This window comes from Periophthalmus magnuspinnatus, chromosome 5 (assembly GCF_009829125.3).
Source record: "Periophthalmus magnuspinnatus isolate fPerMag1 chromosome 5, fPerMag1.2.pri, whole genome shotgun sequence".
NCBI classification, from domain to species: Eukaryota; Metazoa; Chordata; class Actinopteri; order Gobiiformes; family Gobiidae; genus Periophthalmus; species Periophthalmus magnuspinnatus.
Genome location: NC_047130.1, coordinates 32126415 through 32150447, shown reverse-complemented (window position 1 = coordinate 32150447; position 24033 = coordinate 32126415). Strand labels below are relative to the sequence as shown.

Below are 24033 nucleotides of genomic sequence, written 5' to 3'. Positions count from 1 at the left end.
CCTTTTTCCACACTTCCAAACCTTTGTTTACAGCCCACTGTAGATCTGTGCATGATACTGTTGTGCTTACCAATCCATACACCACGCTGTGTATGACATTCATCATTTATTGATGGCGTGTATTTAATTGTAGCAGCAGAGTGCTTAGCCTCCCTACTGTCCCACTGGGTGGGTCCATGGGAGAAGGCCGTCCCAGTGGGTGAGCACATTGGCTCAGCTCACCAGGTGCACCTCTCTTGACTTTTACTGGTTGTGACACACAAATACAACCTGCAGGTTTTCCCCTCTTCTAGCCCTTTAGTGTGGTAGCATTTAAGTGGCTCCAAACAGCAAAGGAAGCCCAGGATGATGAGCCATGGTAACATTCAGCTCAAATCTAGCCCTGTTAGTGGATGTCATAGAGATTTAATATATTTTTAAAAAAAATCTCATTTTAGATTGTGGTACGTCAGTCTTTCCTAGCACAGCTAGAAATTGTGTTTTTGGCAGAAGGAGAAAGGCAAAGAGCCCAAACACAGCAAAGTAGAAGCACTTTAAGCAGAAATATTGGCTATTTTGCTTTAGAATAAAGAGTAGAGGGAAGCACATTGGGCATTACGGGATGGGAAATGGGAATGTAAATCAACAAACGTTGACCAAGAGGACAATACAAACAACAGTGTTTATAGTGAGTGACAGCTTTGATAAATGTGCTGTATATTATAAAAAATATAGACTCATGTGTGTGCTGTGATAGCACTGCAATGATTTACTCTGTGAATATGGAAACAAGTGTAAACCCCACAAAGCTCCATAAATCCCTCTAAGTGCACCCTGTGGAACACTCAGAAATATATCCTTTTCTTGTCTAATCTTTATCTGTGGTCGGATTAATTTGCCTCTGTACAGCTGTGGATGGTTAATTTTAGCATTGAGAGGTCAGAGGTCGAGCTGGTGGTCAGAAGCCCACAGTAATTGAGGTTAGGAGTGTTATACAGACATATATATGTATATAGACACAGTGGGTACAGAAAGTATTCAGACCCCCTTAAATTTTTCACTCTTTGTTATATTGCAGCCATTTCTTTTCCTCATTAAGGTACACACAGCACCCCATTTGACATTGACACCCCATTGACAGAGAAACAAAAAAATTGTTGAATTTTTTGCAGAATTATGAAAAACTGAAATGTCACACAGTCATAAGTATTCAGACCATTTGCTCAGTATTTAGTAGAAGCACTTTTTGAGCTAATATAGCCGTGGGTCTTTTTGGGAATGATGCAACAAGTTCTTCACACCTGGATTTGGGGATCCTCCTTGCAGATCGTCTCCAGTTCTGTCAGGCTGGATGGTGAACATTGGTGGACAACCATTTTCAGGTCTCTCCAGAGATGCTCAATTGGGTTTAAGTCAGGGCTCTGGCTGGGCCATTCAAGAACAGTCACGGAGTTGTCCTGAAGCCACTTCTTTGTTATTTTAGCTGTGTACTTAGGGTCATTGTCTCAGTCTGAGGTCCTGTACTTGGCTGCATTCATCTTCGACTGTAACCAGTCGTCCTGTCCCTGTAGCTGAAAAACACCCCCACAGCATGATGCTGCCACCACCATGTTTCACTGTTGGGACTGTATTGAACAGGTGATGAGCAGTGCCTGGTTTTCTCCACACATACCAATTAGAATTAAGGCCAAAATGTTCTATCTTGGTCTCATCAGACCAGGGAATTTTATTGCTTACCACCTTGGAGTCCTTCAGGTGTTTTTTAGCAAATTCCATGCGGCCTTTCATGTGTCTTGCACATGATGCTTTTGTCGGGCCACTCTGCCATAAAGCCTTGACTGGTGGAGGGCTGCAGTGAACAAAGAGTTAACAATTTAAGGGGGTCTGAATACTTTTCGTACCCACTGTGTGTGTATACATTATGAAATCAACCATGGAAAGACAACGTATGACTATATTCTGATTCATGACTTGCCTTTTTGATACAGCTGCCCCTATGACATGTATCCAGAACACTTAAGCAGGTCATTGAGGCGAACAGGCTTTGTACTAACAAGGTCACTAAAACCTCTGGCACTGGCTAGTATTACACCCCTGATACATTGACACCTTTAGCACCTTGGTATGCTGCTCTAGCATGAAAGTCCAGAAAATCAATTTATTCAAGTAGCTGCAAAATAGACCTGCTCAGGCCATTGTTTTGTGGGCGTGTAATATAAAAATCGTTTGCACAAGCTGTCAGTGTTGGAGCAGGAAGTCATAGATAACAAAGTTAAGTTCAACCTTGTAAATACCTGATACATTGTTTTCATGCCATTACTATTCACATTCTGAACTTAACACAGCCTTGTTTAAGTTTCCAAGAAACAAGGCTGATATATATATATATATATATATATATATATATATATATATATATATATATATATATATATATATATATATATATATATATATATATATATATATATATATATATATATATATATATATATATATATATATATATATATATATATATATATATATATATATATATATATAATGTTGCCAGCAGGAGTGTGATGGTGATGATGGGCGATGTCAAAGATTTTTGTTTCCATCCATTGCAAAGTAATATGTAAACTCTGATACTGGTCGGTTATGAATACTAATGAGGTCTGTTATTTGCACAAAATCTACGCTTGAACTTTACTAAAACATAAACTCAAATATTAACAATATAATTAAAAAAAATCATTAAAATTGTATTGCAAATTTAAATTAATTTGCCATCACTATACTTATTAGGGCTCATTGCTCACTTTGCATTCCCCACAGCACAGAATCCTCCTCATCAAAGTCACCAGTGACTGCCTTCTCGCCTCAGATTCTTCTACTCCTCAACCTCTCCGCTTTGACATCACTGATAACTCCATCCTCCTCAACAATCTGCAGCACACCATTGCCATGACTGGCTTTGCTCAGGGTTTTCATTATATCTCATCCCACCAACTGTAAATCCCACACAATCCCAGTTACCCATGGAGTCCCTCAAGGCTCGATTCTCAGCCCCCTACTGTTTATCATTTACATGCTTTCTCTTGGGCTCATCATTCACGACCATGGACTAAAATTCCACAATTACATCCACGATGCACACCTGTCCACTAAATCCACCTGCTACTGTCTCCACCATTGACAACTGCCTCTCAGCAATACAATTCAAACTAACAGGGCCCCTCCATACCCCATTGACCTAATCCACCCCCTTCCACCTCTACCGATCAGCTGACTCAAACCCCCTCACTCGCAGAGTTAAATCATAGTACAGGACCTTGGGGGACAGAGCTTTCGCCATTACTGCCCCCACCCTCTCTCCCTTTTCACATAAGAAATGCTGTTCCACGTTGGATGCAACCTCAAATAGTGGCATTTCTAATGTATTTTGCTATGATGTTTTTTTTTAAAGCACTAAACACTAATACATTATCATAATTTTTTGCAATGTGTTCACTCTGTTCTATTTCTATTTCTATTCTATATTCTAAGTCAAATTCCTTTCAAATTCCTTGTGCTGAAAATGCACAAAATCTATGTGGAGCCATTTATATTGCATGCTTTTGTGACACCATAAACACATTTGTGCAAAGCAAAAGCCTGAAACAAAATGGATCCTACCTGCACAGGCCTGGTAAGACACAGCCTATAAAGCTTACAGCCACAGAATTGCATTACTGTTGCTTCATTAACTTGTATCTCATAAACAGGAGCTTGTTTGTGCTTTTTTCTCTCTCACTTTGTGCCACCAGTAATTATGTCGAAGATGCATATGTTGACATTAGCAAGTTTATGTTTTGTAGCTGAAGATACTGTAATATACACATTTTATTATGACCTTTATTTGTCACAAAATCTTGTTAACTGTTAAACTAGATGTATGCCTCTTATATGCTGGCCACGTTAGGAGTAATATAATCCATCAGAAATGGCAGTTTATTGATGTGTGAACAAAATCTTTCTAATTGTTTGGTTCAATTCCATTTATGTCAATTAAACTCAAGCAAGCATTTTGTTTACACCATCTAGATTCTTAAAACAAAAAAAAAAAAGAAATAAATAGATAAAACATGTGGTCAAGATGTAGATAAAACATTTATTGAAAAAATGCAGTGTGTGATGTTCCAACACAAGCATACGCAAACGCAAACACAAATGCATTTGGCGGGGAGGCATGTGGTGGACATTCCATCATCCTGTTGTTCTAGATGCATCTCAATGTGAGCCATCTCCATTCTGAGTGTCTTTATGTCTATTTCGTAGCAGCACCTCATCTAATAACAAGCTGACAGAAGCAGGGCAGTGGACATGTGACGTCTCATTTAGTATGCATCTCCTGCTGTGAGGTCATCTGCAGTCCAGTCATTTCACCACAGTACAGGCCAAAAGTGATTTTGTATGTTTTTGGGAGAGGACATGCCATTTCGACAGTGGCAGTCACACACTTAGGACCTTGTTTTGAGGCAAGAGAGCTGCCACCGTTTGCTGATGCCCTACTGACATAGTACATGATGGTGCTTTGCTTTGACTTAATGTGTCTCCTTCTCAAGTTAGAAACCTTCCCTTTATGCAACAAGATAAGCCTCTTTCTCAGTTGTCCTGTTTAAAATGACTTTCCAAATATGATCACGATCTTCCACTGTGATTTATAGTGTCCTGCTCGTGTGGCACAGAGGCAAGGCTCCAGACTTCATTAGAGATTTCATGCTAAGTCTAACCTTGTCTCTCTTGGACTTGTTCGCTGTCTCCATGCAACAGCCTTGGTCTAATTGCATTTAGCTGTTGGAGCAAATCCCATTTGGGACACTTAATGCATGTTTTCTATTAATCAGCCATCTTTGCTTTCACGCTCCTGGGTCCACCTGTGTATATTTAACCATAAATAACATGACAGATGCATCTATGCATGCATCTATAAATACTTATTCCTTTTTAGTTCCCTTTCTTGTCAGATAAGGTGACCTACATGGAAACAATTCAGTACCTTGTGGGGAAGATTCTCAACAAGGTCATTGTTAAATTTTTTATATATATATTTTTTTTTATTAAACATCGATTCAAAGATAACAACACAAATATTATATTTAACTTATTTTACTGAAGTAGTTAATGTCATCAGTGCTTGTTTTTATAGTTCGTTTTCCTTTTTGTCATTTATTCCCACACTATAGGAAGTGACATCACATGTTGACAGCACGATTCAGACCCGCCTCCCTGAAAATAAGGCGAGGGGAGAGGGCATGAGACACACAGTAGAAGCTTCGGAGGCAGTGGAGAGATTGGCATGGCTGAGTGCAGCTCTGCTCTGCTCTGTGCACGACTGGATCCATTCTCCACGACAACGCAGCCCTGACACACGGCCGGACGACGGAGCTTTTTGTTCTCACCATGCTGCACACCATCGAGAGACAGCCAGGGAATAAGCAGGGGGGATAACCTTACCGCACACTTGAGCGATGTAGCGTGGGCTTCTCTCGTGTGTCATTTTACAGCGCCTGGCTTATCCATACGCACACTGGGACTCAGTGGAGGGATGCTGCCATGTTATTCTTGCTTTGGCATGCCTGATCTACATGTCTGGTTATCCTTTTGTGTCAGAGACCTTATAGTCTTTGCGGATCTGTGGCGTCGGGTCAACAGTGGCATAGTGTGGGGCTGACAGACCCCCTCCTCTCCCCTGTCCTTCGCGTGTGCCTCGGGCTCTCATCAGTCTGCTGGCTGTGTTTACGTCTCTCCCTCCCTCTCTCTGAGGGTCTGCTTCCTCCCGTATCCCTGTCTGCTTCAGCCTGTTACATGATCTCCTAAAACACACACTTTGTACTGTTACGCTCCCAAGCTCATTGTGGTCTGTTGTGGCATCACAATGCTCCTCACTCAGGATTGATCCCTTTCACCCCTCCACCCCCTTCCCTCTTGCCCTTTGACCCTTCCCTCTTGTGTGTTACCCGACTTACCCTGAGTATTCTGTGGATCCTTGCCCTAAACCCACCCTTCCCCCAGTCTTTGTGCCCCTGACCATGTTGCCATGCGTCCGCTGGCTGCGGCTGATCCTCCTCTCTCTGTCCTCTGTGTTCTGGTCGCGGGCAGACAACTGCCCCTCCAGCTGCTTGTGCCCAGACCCCCACACTGTGGACTGCAGTGGCCGTGGACTCACCCGTCTTCCTGAGGAGATCCCGCTGGATGTCCGCCGTCTTTTACTGGCTGACAATTGGATCCCACGCATCCCCTCGGACTTTCTGGTTCTGTACAGTGACTTGGTCTATTTAGACCTCCGGAACAACTCCCTGTCCCAGATTGAGCCTGGGACCTTAAGCACATCCTCCAGGCTGGTCTTCCTGGACTTAGGTAGTAATAATTTGACTGAGATCCCTAAAGGCACCTTTGGGGACTCCCGTAGCTTGATCAAACTCCGTCTAGGCAACAATCCTTACCTGAGCATGGTCAGTGAGGATGCTTTCTCGGGCCTCACCTCTTTGAGAGAACTAGAACTGGAGCGTAATGCATTATCCACCCTAAAGGTGGGGGCACTGAGCCAGCTGCCCTCCCTGAGAGTGGTTAGACTAGAGGGCAACCCTTGGGTTTGTAACTGCAACTTTGCAAACCTGTTCACCTGGCTCATGGAAAACAGCCATAAACTTCCTAATGGTGAGTATTCACAATTTCTTTTCGAGTGCTCCTTCTCTGACCACAACACAGCCCATCACCATAACACACTGGTTTATTTATGTTGCCCTGTAGCTGAGGGAACCCCCTCCCTCAATCCTCTGTGCTAATTCTGTCGCTTTCTTCCTCCGCCCCCTCAACACATTATGTGTGAGGCTGAGAGTAACATGAGACAATGGCACTTGTTTCAAAACAATTTGTTTTTAATAATTTGAATTGTTTTATAATTTTGAGTCACTGTGTCAATATGCAACTGTGTCATCAATGATATCACCTTGACTATATCTCACAGCATTATTTCAGACATGACAATACAAACTAAACCTTGACCTTCATGTAGATAGTGTGTAATTGATTCATGTGGTGTACTTCCATTTATACACTACACACGCATACACAGTGCACCTTGTAATTGAGCAACATTATGGATTTTCTGTCATCCACACACACTGCTGCTTTGTTATTGAACATATACTCGGTCCAAATGGTAAAATAAGGTCACACAGGGGCAGTTGATATACTTACATATTACAATGTGAGGCTAAATTATTACTGTTATACAGTACATTGGTATTGGTACCAACCAGCTGATATTCAGTTATGACACGGCTGCGGCTGTAAAAGCTATTTTTTGGTTACATTTTTAAAATTATATATTTGCAAATGTTTGCTTATCTGATGCAGTTTCAATTTATGTTTTGTGGCTTCTCTTTCAAGGCTCTAATCATGATAGTGGACAACCAAATACCTCAGCAAATAACTCAAATGTTTGCCTCTTCAAGATGATATCATGAGCTTTTAACTTGAGGTTACGTGTTATTATTATTTTTTTTTAGCAGTAACCAAGTGTTTTACTTTTACTGAAGGTCAACCATGTGCAGTGTGCAATGGATTTCTACAAGTGTCCTTAGGCACACAGAGGACACGAGCATGGCTAACAACACGTGGAGCTGAGGAGGCTAAAATAAACAAACCTGCCAATTCAGCCGAACACTGGAGAGCCTCATGCTGTTATCAAGTTCAGATCAGTGAAGGCTTGTTTGGCACTTATTTGAGTTTAATTTAGTGATTGTACAAGAGGAGTGGGTTCTAGGCAAACACATCCAAGAGGTTATAACTGTTTTTATAGCAGATATCATAAAAACTAGCATGTATGTCATGCATATTTTGTCAAGGTTATTTGGGATTGTAAAGTTTTAAGAGCTGCTAGTATTTGCTTCAGACATAGAAATTAATTCAAATGTTTTCCCTAAAAATCTATAAATTTTGGTTTTACTGGATTTTCTATTCTGTTTGTGATGTGGTTAACACAACTCTTCCAAAATGCCAGTTTGCTTCCTTTGGAAATTGAACATTTAGTCCATGCTTTTCATATCTTTCACATTTTTCTGCGTGTACTGGCCCAAATTAGCACAAGATTGGACTGTTGGACTGGGGAGGAGGTGAACTTGATAGACTGGTGAGAATGTTTCATTTCCCCCCCAGCGAAGAGCTCTGAATGCATTAATCATGTGTTCTAAGTATTGTCAAATGCACCACTTGTAATGAATTGCATTAGCTGTGCTAGCCAGGCACACATCAACAACAAAGATGAAGCAAAAGACCGAGCCAAGCTTCTGCTGCGGCTGCCAACTGGCCCCACACATCACCAAATGTAATTCCCCTAGTTCATATGGCCCAATCGAGGACTGATATGGGACCCTAGAGAGAATTGCATTTCCAGGTGCAGTGACTTTTTATACATACACTACTAGTCAAAAGTTTGGACAGACTTTTTTTTCAATAGTTTTTGTTATTTTCATGGATATTTACATTGCAGGTTTCAACGGAAGGTATCAGAACTATTAATAAACACATATGGCATGTAGTAAACAAAAAAGTGTGAAAAAAATTTTAGATTTTAGATTTCTCAACATATTTTTGTCTGATCATTGCTTTGCACATTCTTAACTATCCCTGACAAGGTACTCCTGTGTAGTGAAAAACCATTTCAGGTGACTTTTGAGTGAAGGCCAAGGGTTTGCAGTATGGTCAACAAAGCAAAGGATGGCTATTTAGAGTTTTGTTTTTGTTTTTTTTTTTGGTTTTTTTACATAATTCTATAAATATATACTTAATTCCATACATACTTGTTCCATGTACTTGATTTCTTCAGTATATATCTACAATATAGTAAATATACATAAATACATCGAATGAGGCAGTGTCGAAGCTGGTATACCACATTGTTCAATTGAATGAAACTTTATTCCAGATTCATGGTCCATTATTGAAACAAACACAGCTACAAAATATTTTGTAGTAATAACTGTAAATGAAATGACTGATATTATAATATTATTATTGTCATATACTTTATATAGTAATTGCAGTTTTAGGAGCCATTATACTGGAGTGCAACATTGATATACTTAGTGTTAGTATCTCATTGTAATCGCTTCATAGCACAACCCCATTCCCTGCTCTCATCTGAGTTCTCATCATATCATCCTTACATTTGAGTGTAGTATTTTTGACGGTTTATCTGCGTGTTATGTAAACCCACACATCGTGTGGTCTCAAACAGGGGTCTGCCATGGTGCCAGACCTCATTAACATAATGAGAGAGCTCCAAATCTCAGGCATTGACCTATTCTGTGTACGGGTGCATTTTACACAGTTACACAATAACAGATGGACTCTCATTAGTGAGCTAATCTTGTTTCAGTAGTAATCTCCATAACTGGTAGGCTTTCCATGTGTTGTCGTATGTGATTGAGAACATGAACCAGAAAGGAAGAAAATTGATTGTTGGTTTACTTCTTTAGTAGCTTGTTAATGTGTAAAGAGAGAACAACACATGAGAGGATATTGATCTGCTGCTTATGATGGATGGATGAGGGACTGCCTGTCTCCATGGAGATGTAATTGCTTTGCCTAAAATGTTCCTCAGTATGGCATTCAATTTCAATAAGACAAGCAGGTGGCCCAACTATGCCAAGTTAGTCTTTGGAGTGGCTCACTCACTCTGGAACACATGTTTTCAATGTATTTTTGAGCATTAAAAACACCTGCTCTTGGAGGAATATAGATGCATAGTAATAAATCTATGCAAAGTTAGGGGTTGAGATTTCATGATTTGTGTAATAATAAAGTCATGTAATAATAATGTACTTGTTTTTTGTTTCTTATTATAACATCTGATTTGATAAAAATTATTTTACTCTCCAGTAGTCATTGGCCAGTTTTTGGATGTGTTTTAATTCAACAAGATACAGCTTAACCAATATATTTAGATCTCAAATGCAAATACGTTTACTTGGGATGGCTGTCTGTCCTGTGAGAGACTGCACAGCAGAGCTCGCTCCAAACCCAATTCCCTTTCCATTTTTCACATCTTGATTTCCCTGGTGATTTGAAGTTCGCCAAACAGTCTACTGGCTGTTTGCATAACTTTGATTACTGCAGGTCAGCACCAAGAGAGGGAAACTCTCCTTGAGCTACCATATTTGCATGATATATTTTCACTTGTAGATACTGAATATAATCTGGATATATTGTTGTTTTGATATATCTCCAAATTATGAAAGTTGTAACCAAAAGAGTTTTGAATGTCTGGAATGTTATGGAGTATGACATTCAATGTTTATCTACTGTATGTCCATGGAGACAAAGCCTGTGACACCATCAGCTTAGGTCAAGTTACAGGTTAAGTCTGTATAGAGACAAGCCTGCTCATAGTCAAATCGTTTCTCTTATTTAGCAATAAAAACATCTGCAATGGAATAAATGCAACATTTATGCCATACTATGGAGCATTCCAGGCAAGGCAATACTACAAGGATAAATAATGGAAATAAGCTAGTTACACACCCTCCACCGGAGGGGATATATATATATATATATATATATATATATATATATATATATATATATATATATATATATATATATATATATATATATATATATATATATATATATATATATATATGTAGTGCACCTTTAAGTAGAAGCATTTAATTATCCAGGTGCACAATTTTAGCTACCCATCAGCTTCATACATGTTTTACTGTGCGGATGAGTGTAAACATGAGCCATGGCTGTCTCCAGTGCTCTTGGGTTAAGGATGAACAAAGGCTATGTATAATTCAGACTGACAGCACTCTGTGGCACACTGGCCAGAGTAATTGGAGCCACAGTTGCCTACAGGCCGGAGAGGTCTGCCCTCCATAAGAAACCAGTGTGTTGTGACTGTGTTATCAACACTGACTCAAGCAGTTTCACTACAAAGTTCAAAGTCAGTATTTTTTGTTTTGCTTCCTATCACGTTCCAGACCCTTGGAGACCTGTTAGTGTGTAAGCAAATCTGATGCCATTGATGCGTGTAGCATAGCCCACATACTCTCACTGCCTGACATGACATTATTGTCTATCTTTACTTAGCCACGGGCTTGGGATGAGAAAATATCCACTCCATTAACACAGGGCTGACACCTTCTTTTATCTTGGCCTAATTTAATCTTTAGTTAAAGGTGGGATGGAGCTGTTGTGAGGATGGCTAATGTGAGAGGGTGAAGTATATCTAAGGATGATTATGCACAGAAGTACCAAAATAAACTTTTGTATCAGGATATTCTCATACCAGCATTTCACAAGGTTGTACCCTGATCAAAAACACTACTACTACTACACAGGCACTACTGTCTAGAGCAGTGCTTCACTACCAGGGGTACTGGGATCCTCAAGTCAATCTTCAGATCTTTAAGAGGAGTTTTTAGTCATTTATATTACTATTGTAAACAAATATATTAGCTTAGTACCCAAGTTAGGGGGTACTTGGTGTGTGAGACAAAGCTTAGGGGTACTTGAGCCATAGGTGGGGAATAGAGTATCCTTTACAACAGAAAAACTTCTCACACCAGTAATTTATTTACCAACCGGAACATGGCAAATTTGTAAATAATAATAAAAAAAAAAAAAGATTACGTGATGAAGGCTAAGGGCCGATACATGGCAACTTTGTAAACAAATCAGTGGTGTTGAAAGAAAAACAATGTGCAAGAGACTTTTTTTATTTTTTGAATCTTTATAGAGCCTCAAAACGCTTGGTTCCAGTATCCTATTGACTCAGCCATCCCTGTTTTCAGTTCAAATGTAGGAGGGTCCAAGCAATTTAAGAAAGTTTACAATATAAAATGCAAACATTTTAATTAAAATGAAATAAATATAGCCCCATTAAAGTCTAGTCAAAGGGTTTATTGGAATTTGAAGCACACATCAGAAGAGTACTTGGCTTGCCTCTCTGTTGTGTAGCACAGATTTGTAGTGCTTGAGTGGCTGCATAAAGCACTTTGATCATAATGCACAGTGGGTCATTCATTACGATCATTAAAGCAGAATACATTTAATGCTTTTATTTTATGTTGAGCAATGGGCTTTTGTGTGGGTGCGTTTGGGCTCCATGTTGTGTGTGATGTTATGGAGCGGGAGCAGGAGGATTCCCCCTCGATGACTCACCAACCCCCCCTCCCCCCGTCACATGTGCTCTCGTCACTGTGCAGCCCATTCACACGTTCACCTCTCTCCTCTGAAACCTCCTCGGAATCACAGACCGCCACAACACAGCACTGACTCTTAAGCCGATTTGATGAGACAAAAATATAAAAAGTAGAATATAAAATAAAATATACGTGATAGATTCATGAGATTGAATGAATACAATGTAAAGAGTCAAATGCAACCTAAGAAAAAGTCATTTTAACCACAGAACCACAGACAATTTTCAAGAAATAGTTTTAAAATGTTTATTCGCAGAGTTGGCTGTTGCGATAATTTCACAAGTTAAGGCCTACACTTTGATTTAGTAACATGACATGAACTTTAACTCAAGTCCTCAGAGAGCACATTGTGTAGATATTACTTAGGCCTCTCCGGGTGCAAGGATCAATGTGGACAGACAGTGAGGTGTTGACGGAGGGGGAGATACAAGGCTCCAATATCAGTCTGTCACTACAAGCTAGATCAATCAAAGCAGCAGACAGTGCTGAGCCTCTCCCTTCACTGGCTGTAATCCGAAAAGTAATCCATCAAGTGTCCGCACTGCATCCGAACATAGCTGTACCGACGTAGGGACATGATTTGTGCCCTACTCCTCACTACAGCACTCTCCCCCAGACACACATTAGCAATCATTACACTGTCCAGGAGTCCTTTAAACAATGTTAGGTCTACATTTATAGTGCACTTATATAGACTCATCCCATTCAGAGGAAATACTTATCCTTACTTAAAAGGTGCTTGAATGACTGGCAGGTTAAGCATTGTATAATTTTTCAATACATTTTTAATTTACTGTTTCAAAAACGTGTGCTCTCTGGTGAGCTCAGATTTGCTCAGTGTTTATGTTCAAGACAGAGAGAAAACAATAAAATGCTCAATTAAAATGTGCTCTGATGTATTGCTTCATATGCAAATCATTCAACCGGTACTTGTTCTTTATTAGGAATATGTAAATGAGTAGCATTATTGTACTACACATATTAAAATCGTACATGCATTTTCTGTTATGTCTATATTATGAAACTGATGAGAGAACAATCAATTTAATAACCATTTTCTTTCCAATTCTCAAACAGTGTTTTATGTTAATGCGTGTACACATGAATACCAGCATATGTATGTGATTTTTTGTACATTTTAAATATCCCTAGATGAATCAATGGGTGTACCTATAGTGATTCTCCAAAGTTATTAAGTCCCCTACATCACCATAGATTTGGCGTGTCACTTTTAGAGGTGTGCACATTATTATAGCCGCTGTGTTTGATCAAGATAAACTCTATGCAGGGGCCATGTGTTAACCTGGACCATCTCATTTACACAGACTGTTTTATCAAACCTCAGGCAGGAGCAGAGGTCTGTCGAAAAGCCACAACCTCAAAGAGGGATATTCTGTATTAAGTGTTCTTTGAATATACCCGGTAAATATGAACTATTTATCTTCAACAAAAACAAACATGACAGGAAATACAATATATTGGATTTCCAAATGTATTCAGTTTTGACTTTGCTTTGATCTTGTTGAGCAAAGACACAAAAGGAGATGTATCTTTCTCTGCTCTCATGGAGAGCATGTGTGGTATTGATTATTTATGCAAATCAGTGCTAATATTTTAGTCAATCTTTTCTGATGATGTACCCAAGTCACTTTTCTTGATTTGATCCATCTATTTTGTTTCTTTTATAAACCAAATGAACCAAACCAAACATGACGACTCTTGACATGCATACTAGCTATTACTATACTATAGTATAGTATAGTGTACTATACTATTTTGTTTTTGAAAAATGTACAGTGTTTTGTGTATTTGAGGATGAGGCCTCTGAAAGAACTAACTGACACAGTACATTAAATTATAGTAAATGACGTTGGCCTTATGTTACCCAGGCTGTGGTTGAGACTGGACCCTGTGCTGCGGTCTGGGTGATACCGTATCTGCAGCTGTCCAAATGTTAAGAGGAATGTGAGAGTTTGTGGATTTGGGATTCGTATTACCCAACTTTATTAAGCTCAGAGTTTGGTTACTGAGTTAATGAATAGCCCAGAGAGTCAAATGAAAACTATTTCCATCCCATCACTAATTTACAGATCTTTGCCACTATCACTTAACATGGTTTCAAGCTTTCTTACACCTGCTTGTGAAAGGCCCAGGTAATTTACACATTTAGCACTAGCCAAAGGTAAAGTAAAGACAGGTACTACAGTTAGTATTGTGGAGACCCATACAGTACTTTGATGTGTTTAAGTGCATTTGCATTTTCAGTGAAAATACCACCCACATTACAAGGTTTCATCTTACCCCAGTGCCCACCTTTTCTCACTGTAAGCCTAGGTACTCTGAATCAATGGAGTTTGATGTTTAAATGTCATTCATGCCTGTCTCACTGTAGATGAGTAGTTTAAAAGCAAATATTCAATTAGTATTAGATGTGTAGTTTAAAAGCAAATATTCAATGAGTATTAAAATTATTAATACTAGTATTAAGCTTAAAAATAATGTATAGCATACTGTTAAGAATCATTGTGTATTGCAGACCATACTCCAACTCAAAACAATAAAAGCAACACCTTAAATCTTTCGGGAGTGCAATAATTCCATTGATAACAGAATCTATACTTAGGATGTTTAAATGCACACCAGGAAAACTAGATTTTTTCTCAAAATGCTTGTAAATCCAGGAAATGATTGAGGTCCCAATAACATGTGAAGTCTGTACGTACTTGGATGCCTTCTGCATATAACAGCACATTGCAATTTATAATAGGCCATAGATGAGGAGAGGTATTCAAGTGTACAGGGTAAGAAAGATCCAGGAAAATATTAGACATGTGTTTGGACGTGTACTCAATCATTTTAGATCAGTAGCAGTGAGAAACTACAATCTCTCCATTGAGCACATGTTTCTCCATTGTTTTGGTTCCGCTTGGTTAAAGTTAAAACTACCAGAGCTTCAATGTCTTTATTTGTGCTCCAAGTAACACAGAGTGTTAGAGTGGTCAGACAGGTTGTAGTTGGTTGAAGTTGGTTTAGTTTAGTATTGGTTATAGTTTACTGTGAATGTAAACCTATTGACTGAAAATTCCTGTGTTCAACTAAGCACATCACTTGAGTAATGTCTATTTGCTCATTGATAAAATAAAAGCCTCATAGGACTTGACTTTGTTAACTGTGAAGATGCACTTTTGACTTTAAAAACTACTGTACACCGGATCTGCCACTGATCATACTTTTGTTCATGAGTCACTAAAAGTCTTGTGCCCTTGAAATCCAATAAACCTACGACACTGTCTTTTTCCATAGAAACAATAAAGCCAGTGTCTGTAAGGAGTCAAAGACAAAGTGGGCAGAGCAGATTTATGATGCTCTCAATCGGAGATGAGTCCGGTCAAGGTGCCCCTGTCACAGCTACCACACTTCACTGACACATGGCTACTCTTTAAAAGGCAAAACACAGCCACTTTTCAGCCAATGTTATTTTTCTGACAGTTTAATTTTAATGTGCATTTTATTCGCTGACTTAGTAGGAATTGTGTCTTTCTGTCAGAGCTTGTGTGTGTGTGCGACCCTCCTCTGCTTCACTGTGAGCAGCAGCAGTCTGTGGGCGGTGCTCTGTGTACACAATGCAATTTCAACTATGAAGACTTATGATCGACCTTGCAGTTATTAAATCAGCCTCCACTGTTGGAAGAAAAAAAAAAAAGATTACCTGAGTGAATTTGAGGTTGAGATTTGGTTTGTAATTTAAACAGTTGCATTGGCTGCAGGAGAGTGATTGAGTATACTCTTGAAATGTCAGATGACTCTGAAATATATGTATAAAAAATAAATATTATGTTATCACATTTATCACAGACAAAATTAGAGTTTAGTTCAGTGTTTTCTCCAAATTTTCACACAAATTACCACCTAAGAAAATGGCTGCCAAAAAAAAAGTTGCCATAAAAAAAAAGGTCACATATTCTAATATTTGGTTGGACCATCTTTAGCTTTGATTACGTCACACATTCGCTTCTGCAATGTCACAAGATTTATTTCCATCCAGTGTTGCATTAATGTTTCACCAAGGTCTTGCATTGATGATGGTTGAGTCTGACCACTGCACAAAGCCTTCTCCAGCACATCCCAAAGATTCGCAATGAAAAGGTCTGGACTCTGTGGTGGACAATCCATGTATGAAAATGATGTCTCATGCTCCTGAACCACTCTGATGAATCCTGGCATTGTCATCTTGGAATATGGCCGTGTCATCAGGGTCATTCAGTATATTCAGGTGTCAGCTGACCTCATTCTTTGAGCACAGACTGTTGCTGAACCTAAACCTGACCAACTGCAGCAACTCCAACTTGTTTGCTTAGTTAAATCCAGGTGGTGATTTTCCCATGTGTGTCTATAAATAAAACAAATACTAAAACTGCAGATGGCCCCTTGTACCGTTACATGTACCTCCGTTTGAGAAACACTACACTACTTTATTGAAAAGCTTGTTGTTAAAGTGGTAACAAATTATAGCTGGAGAGTCTGACTTTGAAAACATGAAAGGAGAAGGGCTCTCATAAACCAGTTGTGTTAGCCACTAGCAGAGTTTTAGAACAGATTTTTCAGACAGAAAAGTGAAGGTTGGAACACCAAAAGACAGCCAATCAACTCTCATCCCAAATGTCTGCTGGTTATCCACATGGATCTTTTTAACAGGTTTGCGATCTATAAAATGTTTTATAATTATATACCTTATGGTCTGTTGAGACACATTTTTTTCCTCAAACCAATTTTGATCTTCAAGACAACCCTCAATCAATTTATGAGACGTTTAGGTTGTTGATAAAAATGCAATGCCTTGTATGTAACCTCAGCTTTTTGTTTTTTGCAGGGGTTGAAGGTATGGAGTGCTCCTTGCCTATGGACGGGCGGCGCGTGTCCCTCACACAGCTCTCAAAAGACAGTTTCCGAGAGTGTCAGGCCACTCTGACTCTCACAGACCTGCTCATCATCATCTTCTCCGGCATCTCCGTCTCCGTGGTGGCCATCATGACCAGCTTCTTCCTGGCTTCTACTGTTCACTGCTTCCAGCGCTGGAGTAAAGGAACCAAGAGTGATGAGGAGGAAAGTGAGGAGTGAGATATTCTGCAGAACTCTTTTTAATACTTTAAAGCTGCAGCAGTCACTGATCTGAGCAGACTGTTCCCTGCTACGATTTACACTAGAATGGTTATGTTGTGATGGCCAAAATATGGTCAACGGGAGAGTAGGGGATGACTTATAGCTGTTATTAAAGTTAGGCAGACCACGCTCCGTTGGCAACTCATATTGTACACTTCACTCTCATTTATGGCCAGGGGTCTTGGGTTGTGGCTCTCTGTAATAAATAGGTCTAGATTAATGTAATGGGACTGCCAGTGCTATAGGGACAGTAAAATTAGTTTAGTCCAAGGGGCAAATGTGTTGTAGTCTTAGAAATTCCACAACGGGAGTCTCAGACACCAAAATTAGTGCTGCTTTGTAAGGCGAGAAATTACCTCTGCAATCAACTGCCGAAATATGGACGTATCCTGCCATGTCTCTTTTGAGTATCGACATATTGGTGGTCAGTGGATAACAAGCACTATAGAAGTTCAAAAAGCACATTTCCAACAGATTTGGTAAGGAACAGTTTTAGATTGTTTGTGTTTTCAATGGGCCTGGGCAGATACCATGTGACACAAAGTCACTGAAACATTGGTTTTACATTTCCCATCCACAGAGCCAACAAACCAGGCAGGATTCAAGGCCCTTTTAGCAATTCATCTATCTTGTTCTAAACCAACCTGTGCCATACCAGCCTGGTAGAAATGTGTTCCTTCTCTCCTCTCTACTAAATAACAGTTGACTACAGTAACTGTGTACTGTAGTTTAGCCAGCTGCTGTTTTCAGTATGCATTAAACTTACATAACTCATTGTGTACAAACTCTTGTACAATCAGCATATACTATATTAGAATGACTGCAGATTGTTTGATTCACTGAACTGTTTAGAAAAGAATATACATATTGTCAGCAATATAATCTTAAAATGGTGGAAATATAGTTTATATGTAACTACTGTGTCAAATAATGCACTTTAAATGATTCATGTAACTCGGGTGAGCTCCTCCATGTGAACTGTTTGCCAAAGAGAGGGGCTTGATAAGACGCTGTTGTGACTGATCCTCACAGTGGGACTGCATTATAACCAAATGCTGGTCTTCAAACTGTACTCAGTTGAACTCCAAAGATTTATTTTACATTTCATAACCAATGTAGCTGATTCAACGTGGCTTTGGATAACCTCAGAATATTTACAGAGCAGCAGAGGCAGTAAAATGGGCTTGGTCACTGGTGGTAATTTGTACATTTATTTATGCTATCCAAACAGGATAACTACAAGAAATAAATACCATCTACTCACATGCAGCTTCTGGTGCCTTTACTATATTGTGATTTTGTTAGTTTTTTGTTTCTGTGTTAAAAATGTGTTGTTTTAGAGAAAACAATGCTAATGTTCAAAAATGATCTTACAACACAGAGCCAAGCAAGTTATCTTGCATTTGAGCTTTGTCTTAATCCACAGGCCACCTTGCAGCACAACATTTGAAGACTGAATTAGTCAAAAACCCTATCATAACTTAAACCCTAAGACGCAGGTTGATGACATCACATTAATGTGACATGTATTTGCTCTAATGATCCTGGTATAAGACCCAAAAATGTTCTTGAATGCCAACATCCTGCAGCACAGACAGTGCCAAAACAGTGCTCTTTGTGTGAAGTCTCTCTTGCAGAATTTTGATTTCAAACACAGAAGCTCTGAACTTGTGTTTTTACCCACATCCTACGGCTGTCGAATGGAGTGGGTCTTCACATCTTTGTAAAGTATGAATAATTCAGCAAATAGAAGATATGGAGCAGAAAGGATGTCACAGACAGAAATGTAAATGGCAACCAACAATGGATAAAAAACGAGATCTGAGCTGTGAACAATTTCTTCTCTCAGTGCAGATGTGAAAAGAAAAAACAAATATTGTACACGCTAACAGACTGCTGAAGCCACAGTGGTTTGTGTTCCTCATTAGTATTGCCATCAGTAATAGTGAAAGGACACTCTACATGCACATTTCCATGTAATAATGAACCTGTCATGTGACTTTCAAATGTCATACAAATGTAAACTTTGTAGGATAATAAATACAGTATAGATAGTTGCCTGCTATAATGACTCACGCAGTGAATGACTGAGATGGAGTATCAAGGGAAAATGTCATGGAAATGTTAATACTGTTGAAGAAATCTGATTCTGTGTGAAAGGTAATCAATAATACTAAAAGTCAGTAACAAGCTCAAAAGTAACTTCAGACCAACAGCCAGAAAGTAAAATGATGAGAGGATAATGAAACTGTTAGGTTACTGGAGACAAAAAGAACAAAGGACTCATCCTATAACTTTAAAATAAATATGAAGAAATCCAATGTGGCAGGGCATCAAGGCAACTCAATTTCAGTCCATATGTCCCTGTTTATCTGGTAGAAAAATAAAAGCGTTTTTTCTTTATTTTGTTATGTCATCCAAAATGTCTGTTTGCAATGTGCCAACTCACACAGATGGTAGTCAGCGCTCAGAAAGATGCTAATAATGATTTTTATTGTGTAGTCATGGGCAGCATGAGTCGACTCCCTTATTCCTTGAGTGGCTCTGCCTCAGCATCGGCACTCACACATCTGTAAACAGTACACAGTGTGTTATTTCACACTACTGCTGCCACGCTGCAGGTATGCAAATTCAGGCACTATTTTGGGAATCAGTGTTTGAGAAATTAGAGACATTTGCTTGCACAGCCAACTAAACAGCCTGCTCCCAGACACACTTTCCCTCTCTGGAAGGAGAAGACTAATGAAAAATATCTAAGAGAAATTCATTGGATAAATTTAATCTTTAGAGTAGAAGTATTGTGTTTGTGTGAGTCTACATTGTATTTCTGCTTGCTAGGTTGGTTTCCTGAAGTAAACTGGAGACAAAGGATCTGCGAATGAGAACAACCCTAACCCCCAGGGCACTGCACATTGGCTGGGATGAAAGCGGAATAATGCTGCTCACATGCGTCAAAGCAAATGAACAGAGAGGCTCTTATAGAGGAATTTAGCATTTCAAACACAGACAATTGTGGACAGAGCATGTGACTCTGGCTCAGACATGTTATAATCCGTACAGCTGAAAAAAAGGGCTGTGACGAGGAATGGTGGTCGTGATGGGGATTCTGCTGCTTCCATTTACCTCATGTGGTTGTCATGGCGACACAGCCAGAGGGCCAGGCTCTTGGCCGCTGGGATGCTTCTGGAAATCGTGGCCCTCAAATCGTGACTGCACTTTCTGTCAGCTGTGTGCTCAAATAAATGAGCCAAATGTAATATTATGAAACGATTAGCTTTTCTGATTGCATCATAGTTCTCTCTGCTGGTGCTTGGTAGTTGCTCTTTTTGACTGTATTTTAAATGCCACATGCTCAGCCGCTATTTTCAGAACTTGCACACGGTGAACCTGCTGTCACTTTGCCTCTGTCCAGGGACTGAGTGAAAATCTTAAAATTCATCAACTTCTACTTCTGGTCTGTACAAAACATTAATTGTGCTAAATAAATTGCACCTCCTGCAAAACAAATTAACATTACAAGGATTTTTATTATTATTATTATTATTTTTCCAATAAAAACCTGATAAGCCAAAAAAAAAAAACACATTTAAGTCTATGTCGAGAAAAGACAATAAAGCTGGTTAGAGGTATGTTGTTGTTTTGGAAAAGAAAAATTTATTTATTTGCGGTGAGTGTCTGGTTTCAATCCTGCTACTGACCTACAAACACAGGAAGCTTGCGGGACACGACGAGAGGTAAGCTAACCCACAGAGAGGAAGCTCTGCATGAATAATGGACTGTGCTTTACAGCGGGATTACGCTGTGGTGAGGAGGGGGGCAGGGGGACTTGGGTTACATGGGCCAAAACAACACACACCTGATGCTCTTGCCCCTCCACACAACTAATAGCAGCCAATGTCAGGCATCAGCCCAGTTTCTAAAAAGAACAGATTTAGTGCAAAATGTCCTATGTGGAAAGTTTTAGTCCTTGGATAAACCTACTATAAATAAATAATAACCACAAAAACCACCCTATTTTAATCTACAAAAGCAGACAGAATATCTAAAAACAATATTGTCGCAGTTTTAAGATTGCTGTGCCCTTGGGGCTCCTTAATATGTGAACAACATACTGGAAGAATACATTAGTGAGGAGTATGCACATTTTACGTGTATTGTATGCAGAATGAGCTGTATAATGTACGCAAATATATTATGTAATAGGTTATCAAAGGTTGAGCTGGTATTAAAAGCTAATTAAGATTCCTCACCACAGGGATATGCTGGAGATAACAACGGTATATGTTTTAATTGCAGCATAATCTCTCCCTTCTAAATGTTTTTGTTTGTTTGACCTCATAGCTGAAATTATATCATGAAACACAAACTGTCTAATGATTCACCAGACATTTCTGCTATGTACATCACACATCACACCTGACTCTCAGGTAGTGAATGGGTAGTTTAAATCAGCACTAAGTCATTATTTACATCGTTTAGCCTGTTTTGTACTGTCCACTTCCCCACCAAAACCAAAGCTTGGTGGTTTGATCTCTAGCAAGACACTTCACTCACTTTGCCTATGAATGTGGCATATGAGTGATTGCTGGTGGTCTGAAGTCCACCCCAAGGCAATGACTTCAGAACTATCTCCTCCAAGTATGAAGAATTAAAGGTACAATGACCTGTTTTTTTACTTTTTTAAAAATGTGAAAAACAGAACTAGTTCATTTTAAATGTTTGCAGCAGTCCAAACGTATTCATCACTTTCATTCATTTCAATACATTCCTAATATCCTAATTAATGGGGTTGTTGGCATATTGCACAACTCTCAAAAGCAGCAGAAGTTTTGTCTTCAAGCTACTGTTAACAACAACTAACATGCTAACAGTGTACCAGTGTTACTTTCTGGTTTGCGCATAATAACAATGCATTATCAGGGTGACAATATCTCAGTTGGAAGAGACCCCTGATTGGACCTGTCAGGTTGGCGGTTCGAATCCCGCTCTCGACATAAACGTTAGAGGTGGAGCAGTCAGTTCTATGGACCCACAGGTTGGTGGTGCGATTCTAGCTCCCACAGATGAATGCTGTCATTGTGTCCTTGGGCCAGATACTTAACCCACCTCGCCCCAGTGTCTATGTACACTGGTGTATGAATGTGTACGTGTATCTATGAGTGCTGATGTAAAGCGCTTTTAGTCCCTCGAAGCTATAAAAGCGCTGTTTAAAAAAAAAAAAAGAAAAAAAAAAATGACATGACCATTTAATAATTTGATATATACAGCACACTATGGCTTTATTTTGACCCTGCTTTAATTCCAATGCACAAAAAATGGGTACAGCCCCTTTTATCAATAATGCATAGAACTGTAAAGTGCTAAATAAGTATGCATTACTAGTATTGCAATTTTTGTCATGATATACACTGAAGCTACCATGGTACTGTTAACAGTGCAGCAGGTAATATGTCCATGTAGTTATAAACTTGCCTTTAGCAAACGGCTCATCCGCTGGAATTACAATACAGTATGGCAGGCTAGCGCACCCAATTACACTTAAATGCCATTCTTTACGTTCATAAAGAACATAATCATGTAAAGTGAGTGGAGGAAAAAAGAGCTACCATCTTGTTTGTTGAGAGGAACTTAATTTAAGCATACTTGAAATAATGAGTCAGGATTACTGTTCGCATTGTGTGCTGATTCTGAGGTCTTTAAATTTAACTAACTAACTTTTTTGCCCCATCATTTGCTTCGTCTTCTTTCACACCTGCTAGCATCATGCACTTGACTTTTGCACTAAATGATCTCTTCTGCTCAGGCAGATTTGTCAACAGTTGTGCTAGTTGTTTACCTTTACTACCTCTGGACAGGCCCACTTGTTTACACATGTCGATATGTTTATTGATCGTATGTAGTCTTAAACCAGATGCCTTTAACAAGCTAGCAAAAGTACTCCAAAATGCTGCTCCTTTTTTACCTGCTCCCTTGGGTCTCACATATTCTGCCACCATAAATGATTATATAGCTTGATTGCACATTAATGCCATAGTGTCATAACAGCCTTATGAAAACAGAAAAATATGTTTTGCCCTGAAAACTTAACCAAAACATATTAGCTGTAATTACACAGCGGGGAACCATTTCTTCTTGTGATTGATACAAACGTCTTTATCTTAGGGAATTATTCCTGCACAAGCAGCATGGAAATGATTGGGCAAAGAGCACAACAATATGAGGCCAATCAGTCATAAAACTCACTCAAGGCATAATGAGGTCGTAATGATGTATGGCGTTCATCACACTGTCAGCATTTATACAAAATCCACTATGAAAGATGTCTCTAGTGCTAACAAGTGGCGTTTTTATTGAAAGGTTAGTCTAATAGTTGTGTGCAAACATTTGTCTACATAAATTTGTTCATGAAATTTCTCCAAAAGGTGCACTAAAAGTTCAGGGGAAATGGCATTTTTCTTTGAATCAATTATAAAGTCTGAATTAAATCATCATATTCCCCATCTTTCCCTTTTCCCATTTGCATTCTTTTTTCATTCATACAAGATAGCACCTGACAATATCCTTACTGCCTCTCCTCTAGCATTTCTAGCATCATTTATACATGTCCAGATCATCTCAACCCGGTTACACTGACTTTTATGTTGCTGCCCTG

At 39.2% G+C, this 24033-nt stretch overlaps 1 protein-coding gene across 1 annotated transcript; it reads left to right on the top strand.

Moving 5' to 3' along the window:
* Window positions 1-5248: 5248 nt before the first annotated feature.
* LOC117371670 (leucine-rich repeat-containing protein 38-like) lies at window positions 5249-18644 on the top strand. The gene is made up of 2 exons (XM_033967367.2): window positions 5249-6663; window positions 17092-18644. Exons 1-2 carry the CDS (start codon window positions 6036-6038, stop codon window positions 17337-17339), a joined length of 876 nt encoding a protein of 291 aa, XP_033823258.1. The 5' UTR covers window positions 5249-6035; the 3' UTR covers window positions 17340-18644.
* The last annotated feature ends 5389 nt before the right edge of the window (window positions 18645-24033 follow it).

Excerpts from the sequence above, each read along its gene's own strand:
- LOC117371670 (XM_033967367.2), top strand. The coding sequence starts at position 6,036 with ATGTTGCCATGCGTCCGCTGGCTGCGGCTGATCCTCCTCTCTCTGTCC. Across the intron at positions 6,664-17,091 it reads CAGCCATAAACTTCCTAATG|GGGTTGAAGGTATGGAGTGC; the intron begins GTGAGTATTCAC and ends TGTTTTTTGCAG.